This window comes from Tursiops truncatus, chromosome 5 (genome assembly GCF_011762595.2).
Source record: "Tursiops truncatus isolate mTurTru1 chromosome 5, mTurTru1.mat.Y, whole genome shotgun sequence".
NCBI classification, from domain to species: domain Eukaryota; kingdom Metazoa; phylum Chordata; class Mammalia; order Artiodactyla; family Delphinidae; genus Tursiops; species Tursiops truncatus.
Genome location: NC_047038.1, coordinates 43,962,627 through 43,973,411, shown reverse-complemented (window position 1 = coordinate 43,973,411; position 10,785 = coordinate 43,962,627). Strand labels below are relative to the sequence as shown.

Sequence of the window (10,785 nt, the reverse complement as noted above, 5' to 3'; positions counted from 1 at the left end):
TAAACGATGCTATTGTTGTTATTATAATAACACTTATTAGTACAGGAAGAGACACATGCAAGGTCTCCCGGCCTCTACTTCTAACCCATTGTGTTGAGCTAAGCTGGCCTCTTCGTGGTTGGATCTGGGAGGCTGGGCACACCGGGTCCGTTTCCCTTCTCTGTTAGGGTGAGAGGGCTGCCGTGACGAAGCACCACAAACGGAGTGGCTTAACCACAGACATGTATTCTCTCCAGGTTCTAGAGGCTCTAAGTCTGAGATCAAGGTACAGGCAGGGCCATGCTCCCTCTGAAGGCTCTAGCCAAGAATCCTTCCTTGCCTCTTTCCAGCTTCTGGTGGTTTCTGGCTGTCCTTGGTGTTCCTCGTCTTGTAGCAGCATCACTTCAGTTTCTCTCTGTGTCTGTGTTTGTGTCTCTGTGTCTCTCCTGATGAGGATACCCGTCATTGGATTTAGGCCCACCCTAATCCAATAGGACCTCATTTTAACTTGACTGCATCCATCTGTTTACAATAACATCATAGTCACAGGTACTGAGAGTTAGGACCTGAACATATATTTTGCAGGGACACAGTTCAACCCACCACACCCACCTTCTGGTAACGGGACACTGTGGTTTCATCTGGTCTCTGGATTTAGAAGGGCCAACTCTGACCCAGGCTGGAAAGGTGGACATGTGACCCAAGACCGGCCACCCTCTTGGCCATATTGATTAGTGTAGATGTGTGCATTTAGGTCCAAACCAGGCAATGAGATTCAATGCCAGCATTCTTTGGAAACTCCTGAAGAGGAAACCTCTCTTTCTGCTGGTCTAAGTTGGGCAGATATAAACCCAGCTCTGCCTACGGTCAGCACACGGACAAGCCTGCCTGGGAATAAGGAAAGCCTATAGGGGCAGCAACAGGGTCCAAGTCCTGATGATGTCATTTGGGCCCCTGGATCCTACTGTACCTGAATTCAGATACTTCTGATTTTTCCAATGACATAAGCCAATAAATTTACTTCTTTTCTTTTTTGATTATGACATTTGTAATAGTAAGTTTTTCTTGTACTTGCAATTAAAAGTCCCAAATGATACATTGTATTCATCTTCACATTTATGTTTTTCTGTTTTCGTGGCAAAGTTTGTTGCAGGTCTGTGCCACCATATACTAGAAAAGGCTTGTTCTCTGCTTTCAAACCACGCACAACCTAGTGTGCAGATGGACAAGGGGCTGTGGACGATATTGGTTGAGAGCCTCAACAGAGAGGACCCAAATGCCCGCGTTCAGTTCCCATCTCATCCATCACCCATCACCACCTGGGTTACCTTGGACAAGTTACTCAGCCTCTCTGTGTCTATGCTTCCTCATCTATAAAATAAGAATAATAATCGTCCTTATATTATGAGACTGTTGCAGGATTAAGTGAATTAATATATAAAAAGTACATGGAACAATGCCTGATGCTTTTTAACAGCTATCTAAGGGTGAGTTATTGTTATTGAGTAGAAAGTATTCTTCCTAAATTCCCATAATGGCCCTATGAAATTAGTACTATTATTTCTACTTTACAAATAAAGAAACTAAAGCTAACTTCGGTGATTCAATAATTATGTGAAATCTAGTGCACACAATGAGGAAGTGACAAAACTGAATCCAGAGTGCAGTGTCTTTGACATTTGGCCACATGGCCAGGCAGGGGTCAGAAGTAGATTACAAAACTCTGAACAGCAGCTCTGAGATCTGTTGGATATTGAACAATTCATGATGACAAAGGGCTTTATAGGGTAATGACTTCTGAAAATGGAGTTTCATAAGTTATCACATTTGCCCATTTTTGTTGGGCCAGGATCTAGCATAGTACCTGACTTGTGCTAAATAACCAATAGATGCTTTCTGAGTGAGTAAATGAATGAATGAATAATAGCTTTTATCCATCCCTATACATTAGCTTTTTATCTATATATTATAGATAGACTGGCCTAGAATTAGAGGATGTAAATTGCTAAGACAACTCTTGGGATTCATTCTGATAAGTTTTTATCCATTTATTTTGCAGAAATATACAGAGCACCCGCATGTACCAGGCAGCATGTTAAATTCTGAATGTACATGGGTGGATAAAACCAACACATCATCAGCTCTCGTGGAATTTACAATCTCACGGTGGACACAAGCAATAGCAAAGTAAACAGCAAATACAGACATGATTACAAATAATGACCAGAGACCTACCAAAAGGAATTCAATGATAGAAAGTGATGGCGCATGCATGGGGAATTTAGATATTTGGTCATGAATGGCTCTCTCTGAAGAGGTAACATCTTGAGCTGAGACTGAAGGCTAAGGAGGAGCCATGCCAGGGGCAAAGAGAGGAGGGTTCTAGAATCTAGAGGAAAGCATTTAGTGTGTCCTGAGAGTGAAGGGGGTGGCGTGTCCTGGGAGGAAAGAGAGGCACAGATGTGGTTGGAGGGGCTAGAAGGGGGCCAGATCCCACAGAGTCTGAGGGAGGAGGGTCCCACACATGGTGGGCACTCAGTGAACACCTGTGGAATAATGAAATGAATGTTGGATGGTCTATGCTGTGGGGTTGGATTTTACTGTTGCTCCTCAAGAAATGAGCTGTTCTCAGTGGCTATGGCCTTCTTAGTCATTACAATTACTTATTAGATTTGGTTTAGTCAAGAGGACAGTAGAGAATGACAGGAAACACCACAAAAAAAGTAAATCCAAGACGTCTCCAAAATTGCAGGGTTGAGACAGCTTTCCAAGCTCTTCCGGAGAGTCAGCAATGTTCTCCTCAGCCGCCGACTAACTCCATTTGTAAACTTGAAGTGCCTGAACCACAACAACTAGTACTGATGAGAAGATGGCCTTTGGGAATTCCACAAAGTCATCAATCACGTTAATTCCAGGTAATAGCCAAGAGCAATGAGAGACGTCTTTCAGCCTCTGTTCTGGGCCTTGTTTTATCTAGTCCAGAGAGAAGTTACTGAGTAACCGTGTGTTAGGGATTCCTTGGGCTGAAATCAGCCTCCCAGAGCATCCTTCAGTTCTTGGGTCTGTCTGAGTCAAATCCACCCACCTCGTATCCACAAGTCCTCTTGCTCAAACCAAGCACTTATCCTGTCATTTACCGGCTCCTCAGGGCCCATGCAATAAACTGCAAATTCTTTAAAATGGTACTTAAGACCTTCTAAAATTGGGCTTCAACATCTTTTTACTGTCTCTACTTTCTCAAAGTTTCTTGATTTTGCTTGATGTCAAACATGTTCATTTCTGTAGTGTCCCTGCTGCTTGGCATGACCTTCCACAGACTCTCATCTTTATCTCTCTGACAGATCCTTCGAGGATAAACACAGATGCCAACTCTTCTGTGAAGCTTTCTTTGACTTAACTAGTTTGAACAGATCCCTCCTTCCTTGAAGGCTCTTTGTAAATTAGCATTTCATTTGTAAAGTTTGAAGATGCCTACCATAGGATGCCTTAGATTTTTCGACCTTATCTCTACTGCTAATGCCTACTCCCTATCTGAGCCTGTCCTCCGCACTTCAGAGTGTCATTTTACGTTTATTTCTGAGATTGGGTAATCCCTGTTACTTTTTCTAATAATAACAGTAGCAACTATGAACATTTACTAAATGCCAAGTACTGTTCTAGTCGATTTACATGTATTAACTTATTTAATTCTCATAAAGGCCATAAGATTGTTATTAGCCCATTTTACGGATTAGAAAACTGAGGCACAGAGAAATTAAGTGTCCAGGATCACACAGCTAAATGCAGGATTCAAGATTCAAGCCAAGTCAGTGAAGTTCCAAAGCCCATCCTCTAAAAGAATATTCATGTCTTTTTAAATCTTTATCCCCCTATCACATCTCAGCCGTATCTTGCACGCATATGTTAGCTAAATGATTATGGAATGAAGAGGCAGAAAGAAAAGTAAAAGACGCAGAAATAGGTAAGAAAAGGCAGAGAGGGACAACCAAAGAGTGGTAAGAAAACTAGCTTTCTAAAGCAAACGCACTTTCGTAGAAGGAACTCGAGACGGTGCAATCAGATAGATTAAGGAAAGGGACAATGACTTCAATACCTAGATGGATAAGGCAGGTAAATGGAAATTAGGGACCTTGGCTGGTAAAGGCCACGGAGTGATGGAAACCATGGTGGATGGACAAACACTAATAGGTCCCACTGCACGTTGCCACAACCAGAGCTTAGGATTTTTCAAGAGAAGATGAAAACCTGGATTTTACGTGAAATTCTTTATTTTTGTAAACTGTTGTCAAGTAGTTCAAATTAAAGGAAAAATAGACACTCTATGGGTTAAACCTAGGGTGAATATATCAAGATGAAACCCCAAGCTCAAAGGTCAGGCCAGATTTTCGAGCATGCTGAATGTCTGTGAGAGGACTTTTGGGGCTTATTCAATACTCAACATGCAAAATTGTATTTAAACTAGCATGGTTCAATTTTGGGCGTAATAGAACTGTTGCATTGGGGTTAGACTTGTTCATTCTTTTACGGTATACAAACATTGCTTCTTGAATTTCTTTATGGTTTCCTAAAGGAGTTGATTTGCAGGCTTCAAATGAGGACATTTCTTTCATTTCTCAGGCTCAGCCCTGGGCCAGAATAAGATGAGTCATAGCTGGTCCCTCAGTGCGGGGGTGGGGGGGGGAGGGATAAATAAGGAGGTTGGGATTAACATATACATATATACCTACTGTATAGCACAGGGAACTCTACTCAGCACTCTGTAATAACCTATATGGGAAAAGAATCTGAAAAAGAAGAGATACATGTATATGTATAACTAAATCACTTTGCTGTACACCTGAAACTAACACAACATCGTAAATCAAATATACTCCAATATAAAATAAAAATTTAAAAAAAGAATAAGAAAATCCAGAAAAAAAAAAAAAAGCAGGGAAGTGACAAAACCAACCAGGTAACCTGATAATGCAAAGGATTAAACATCTAACAGTGCAACTTTGGGAGTATGTGCTGGAAGATTTGGACAATGAGCAAAGTGGGAATAGTTTGGCGAGGCTTCAGGGAGAATGGGTAGAAGTGGGGCCGTGGGGACAATGGACGTCTGAAATTGAGCAGAACAAATAATAAAATCAAGGTGATAAGAGCCACTTCATCCTCTTGCCCTTTCTTCCAATAAATTCCGTGCGTATGGCTTGAGTACCTACCGTGGGCTTAGCACTACGCTGGCCACTGGGGACAAAGAACAGAGATGCCCTAAAGACGAGGAGGATGGACCTGGGTTCAAAGCAGCAAAATGCTTAAGACCTAGGCAGACTGGTGTGAATCTTGTCCCTGTCACTAATTAATTGTCTGATCTTAAAGGAATTTCTTAGCAACTCCAAGTCCTAGTCTCTGTATCTGTAAAATGGGGAGAGTAGTTCCATCAATCACATAGTTTTATTGTGAGATTAACAAAGAATATTTGTGTAAACCAGTCAGCACAGTGCCTGCCACATAGTAAGGACTTAACAAACAATAGCAATTACTACATTTAAATGTAAATTCTCCAATAGAAGAATATAAAAGATAGTGTTGACCCAAAGGGGAAAATTATTTTCTATCTCTTCCTTTTATTTGTTTCCTTCATAGCATGCACTACAATTTGAAATTACGTTTCCAAAGGCTTCTTAGTTCTTCTATGCTACCTGTACCCCCAACCCCCCATTGCAAGGTGCAGGAAAGCATCTGCTATATCCACCTTGGCCTCCCAATGTTTCCTAGCACCTAAGCCTATGTTAGGTACCTACTAATAATAGCATTTTTGAACACTCATATGTGTGGATTCTAATCCATTCTAGTGCATTATCTCATCTAATCCATTGCAGCAATCTAAAGGATTGTTGCTATTATTGTCTCCAATTTAAAAATGAGGTGACTGAGACATACAGATATCGAGTCACTTGCTCAGATTCACAAGGCGGGTAAGTGGAACCAGGGTTGAAATGTGTTCTGGCCAGTGCTATAGCCCGTGCCCCCATCCAATGCCAATGTAGTATCTGTAGAATAAATGCATTAATGAATGGGCAATGGAAAAAAAGGCTCACAGGGGAGGGGACAATTTAATTGGATAGGAGGATGAGTAAGAGTCTGCAGGTAAACAAGGGACAGAGTACAAATGTGTGCATGCATGAAATGAGATAGTAACTACAGGAAGATCGAGTATAGCAAACAAACAAACAAATAGTGTGTGTGTGTGTGTGTGTGTGTTTGATAGAGACAGAGAGAGACAGAGATAGACAGAAAGAGACAGAGAGACAGAGAACAGGTCTTAATGAATTTGGGCATTTTCCTACCAGCAGCAGAGAAAACACTGAAGGGAAAACATGGGGCACAGTTATGTCCCTTTCTATAATCAACCTTCTGGTTGCAATAAGGATGAATCACAAGTTAGAAGACAATTGTGGCTCTGTGAGCAGTTTCAGATATTTCTGAATTTGGAATGTTTAGGTATTAACAGGAAGAAATATTTCCAATTATAGTTTGGAAGAGTCCACAAGAATTAATGAGAGCAAGTCTCAACCTTATTCAGAAAGGGGTTCCCTAAATGGATTTTTGAGCTTTTCCTGTTTTTGATCCAATATTGGACTGCACAGGTCTGCTAGGTGTTACTTTAATTCTTGGGCTGAAACAGCCACGTAAACACAAACGTGGACAGGCACTAAACTGTTGGACGGTCTTTAGTTTGGGAATTTAAACACAAGGAATGGTTAGGTTTTGCAGTGGCCATCATTCCAAAACATAAATCACGCCAAATTTGTTTGAATTCCTGTCTTTAGAAGGTTGTGTGTTTTGACAAACCTTGCAGCAAATTTGGTCCAGCTTTTGGATTTGTAATGAAACCTGAAACCAAACGTGCTGGCCTGCCTTGGGGTCCTCTTGAAGGAAAGAGTTCCAAGCAGCCTTACTGTAATGCCTTCCCTAATCTCATCCTGGCGAGAGACGTTACTGTATTGGGCTGCACTGGAAGTTTGGGGTGGACTCTGCAAACATTTCATGCACTTATGGAAAAGGACTAATCAAGACCGCAATTTGGGGGCATTTCTATGCCTGAGTATTCTTGAGAGTGTAAATTGCAGAATTAGCAATACCTTATCCCCTGTTGGCTAGTGACTTAGAGATACCCCAAGCCATGACTGGGGCAGAAAGTTAATTAATTTGCTTATTAAAAAGAAGAAATGTCTCATTTGCATGCATTTACATTTAAGTCTTGCATGCATCAAGCTTTTTGGTGGTCTTTGCTTTCTTTCCTCAATACCACTGACCTAGCTAGATATTAGCTCAAAACATTTACATTTTCTGCATCTGGGCTTTGTTTAAGGGGTAGATGTCTGGTTATCATTGGTTCCAGCAGAACTTGATTGTCATACAGATCATTTAATCTCTATAGACATCCTTTCCCCTCCCGTGGGCCGTGCGAATTTTCTCCCAGTTATCACATACCGCAATTGAGAAAAGATTCATGTACTTGACCAGTCTTAGAAAATAAAGACCTTGTCTCCATTAGAGTTGGACATGTTATTTGGGGATGAGCCATTCAATTATTTGTAATTTCCTACTCAACTGAATTTTCCATGGTCATTTTTGTGGGAGTTTTCTCTTTCTTGCTTTTCCTCTCTTACTTGGAGGTCTGCTTTGGCAGGGTTTTTTTTTTTCTTTTTCTTTTTCTTTTTTCTCTCTCCTAGGGAAAGAAGACCATTGCACCATGGGTGTATCTTAGGCATTCCACATTCCAAAGAATCGTTTTTTACCTGAAAATGCTTCAGTGACCTGAATCCTGGCCCCCTCAAACCAGCTTGAATGAAGCTTTGGGAGAAGGAGAGGGAGGGGGCTGGGAAAAGGGGGTGATTGGGGAGGGCAAGGGGTTAGGAGGGATTGAAATGCAAAGACTCTAACAAGCTCTTGCTTGGAACAACAGTAAGCAAAATCAAAACTATAGAGGAAGATTAGTGCAGAGGGAAATCTACATGGGAGTGAATCACCAGCTCAGTTACCGGGGACCACGATGCCCCTGTTTCTGTATTTTGTAGTCATCACATTTCTGAACCATCACAACGGTGTGGCTGTCAGGGGTGAGTGGCTCTGGCAGCGGTTAAACCACCTATATGCTAACAAGCTCAGCAATCAGGTTGTGAAGGGTCCTGGCAAGAGGAAAATAATCCAACCAAACCTTAGACCTCTGTCAGGCTGTGAGGAGAATTATATTTTTGAACTAGTCTACAGTGTGGACAGGAAATGACCTCTCCACAAACTGCTTCTTTAAAAACAAGCAGTGGTGCCTAAAGCTATCCAGCTCCCCTCTCTCTCTCCCTCCCTCCTTCCCTCTCTTCCTCCCTCCCAGCCTCCCTCCCTCTCTGAAGCTCCTGCTCTCTCCCTCCCCTCCCGAGAGCTCTCCCCCCTCCTCCCTCCCTCCCGCTTGCTCTCCGTCTCTCTCTCGCTACCGAGGGCTCCCACAGCAGTTCCCAGCCAGTGTGTTCAGCCTGCCTGCCTGCCTGCCTCTGTGTGTGTGTGCGCGCGCGTGTGCGAGCGTGTGCGTGCGGCTACTTTGTACTGTGAAGAACACAGCCCATGTGCTCTGCATGGACGTTACTGCTACTCTGTTTAGCTTGATTTTCGACAGGCAGGCAAGATGTCCAGCACACCACATGACCCCTTCTATTCTTCTCCTTTTGGCCCATTTTATAGGAGACATACACCCTACATGGTACAACCAGAGTACCGAATCTATGAGATGAACAAGAGACTGCAGTCGCGCACAGAGGTAAGTACTTCAACCTTGGGTGTGTGTTTGTGTGTGTGTGTGTGTGTGTGTGTGTGTGTGTTTTCTTCAAACTGTGCCTGAGCTTTTCCTGGGTGGCTGGCTGCATTCTGCGGGAAGTGTCCCACTAGATACTACCACGTACGTGGAAATGAGCGCCAGCATGAATCCACTAGTTTGGACGCTGGGTTTCCAGGCACAGCAACTCTTGGAGCTGGGGACAGTTTCTGCCGGAATCTTGAAATAGACAACCCAGCACTTGATTCGCCTGCCGGGTGTCCAGAAATGCTGCTCTACCAGAACTCTGGCATTTTCAGGCTCTCAGTCGGTCCCCTTAGTGTTTCTTGAGAGAGAATTCCGAGGGATTTGGTGATCATTTGCATCCAGCAAAATAATTTTTTTTTTAACAAATCCCAGAGGAAGTCTGCTTGACCGGCATTTGCTTTTCAAAGTCATCAAAATCGAGGTGAAAAGGGCAGAAGAGCCACCCTTCGTACTTTTCAGAACTAGCCCTGGAGGGACATGTTTGTCTATTTCCGTGTTAAATTCAGAAACCAGTTGCTTGGGGCAAGGGGTTCTTGACTTTCTTCCCTCGACGGTGGGAGTGTCTCCCAGGAGCTCTCACTTCCACAGGAGCTGGCTCAGAATTCAAGTCAGCTTGAGTTTTTGCATATTGTGATCTTGTGCCCCAGAGAGAAGCCTCACCTACTCGCAAGCAACTCTGGGAGCAGAGAGGAGACAGGACTTTCAGAACTTTGTAAATGCAAAACTCCAGACCGCCTCCTGCAATTTAAATATTTAATGCCAGTTGACTTTTCCTCTGTGCTGGCTGGGCTGGTAGATCCTACTGCTGGGCTGTCCATTTGCCTTTAAGTTGAGGCTTTGTGTTGAAGTGTTCTGAGAAGGAGTTTGTTATAGGGGCACCAAAGTCACTTTAAGAAGTAGAAATAGCTGGGAAATCTGTCTTCTCTGCAGAGTACAGGTACCCGGAGGGTCGATGGCAAAGAGCTTTCAGGGAATAGCTTTGGTAGAATTTTAGGTAGAAGCTTGACTCTTAATTCTGGAAAGGGACCCAAGGTTTTAAGATAAAATAAAACACACTTGCTTGAATTGTTAACAGAGCCATGGAGAATTCATGATGTTTAATGTATTTAATATAGCTAACAAGATGTGACCTGCTTTCTGATTGGCCAACTGCTGGACAAGGACTGATTAAAAAAAAAAAAAAAGCTGGGCTGTCTTTATCACTGCTATTTTCTTTATATGTTAATACATCATAGATGTTAAGTGGACTTGATGATACCGTTGCTCTCCCCAGAAGCCAGTAGCTTTTATACAAGTGTAAACTCTGTCGTGCTAAGGGTGGTGAGCTGTTGGCAGAAAATGATATTTGTGTGTTGTTGTGTGTGTGTAGTTGTGTATGTATGTTACAATTTGTATATTGCATTCAGATCTTTGCAACTGTGTATTGGAATCTTAAACTCTTGCACAAACTATTGATTGTCGCAGCCTGCTTTCAGAATTAGGAGGACAGAATATGTCATACTGTTCAGGCACACATAATTGCAACACAGATTTGGAGTAAAAAAAAAGTCTTAAAAATATGATTAGTTTTAAAAAAGAGACCAGTGACCTTTATGGATCAATTCTTGAACAGCAGGATTTAAAAAGAACCCGTGTCCATCTTACATTTTAGAAAGTTTTTGAGGAGTTGTAGAAGGAGGGTTTTTCTCCATCCTTCTCGGTTAAGAGAGCAGGCAGATTTCTCTGATATCTGTGTTCTCCTGTGCCCCTTAATTATCACCTGGCCAGTTCTGAGCTAGAATACTTATCTGGAGGACTTCTCTATCCTGGTCCTCATAAAAATCTGCAGAATGCAATAAGGTCCCACATTTGTTTCACATTTGAGAGAAAACCTTTAAAGTCCCAAATTCATAGTATTGTTTCTTAAAACTGGCACGTTATCTTTTGTGAGAGCTAAACTCAGGAATTCCTAACTTTTGGATTCTGGG

The 10,785-nt window shown here is 42.4% G+C and overlaps 1 protein-coding gene across 10 annotated transcripts in view; it reads left to right on the top strand.

Moving 5' to 3' along the window:
• The first annotated feature begins 8,361 nt into the window (after positions 1-8,361).
• Positions 8,362-10,785, top strand: part of LDB2 (LIM domain binding 2) — a 381,671-nt gene continuing 379,247 nt past the window's right edge. For 4 of the 10 annotated variants that reach the window (XM_073805092.1, XM_073805091.1, XM_019928444.3 and 1 more), the window contains exon 1: positions 8,364-8,776. In XM_073805092.1, the coding sequence (XP_073661193.1) occupies positions 8,645-8,776 (132 nt within the window). In that variant the 5' untranslated portion in view covers positions 8,364-8,644. Of the gene's footprint in view, positions 8,777-10,785 lie in introns of all 10 variants that reach the window. The other 6 variants (XM_019928446.3, XM_073805089.1, XM_019928441.3 and 3 more) reach the window with 6 other exon arrangements.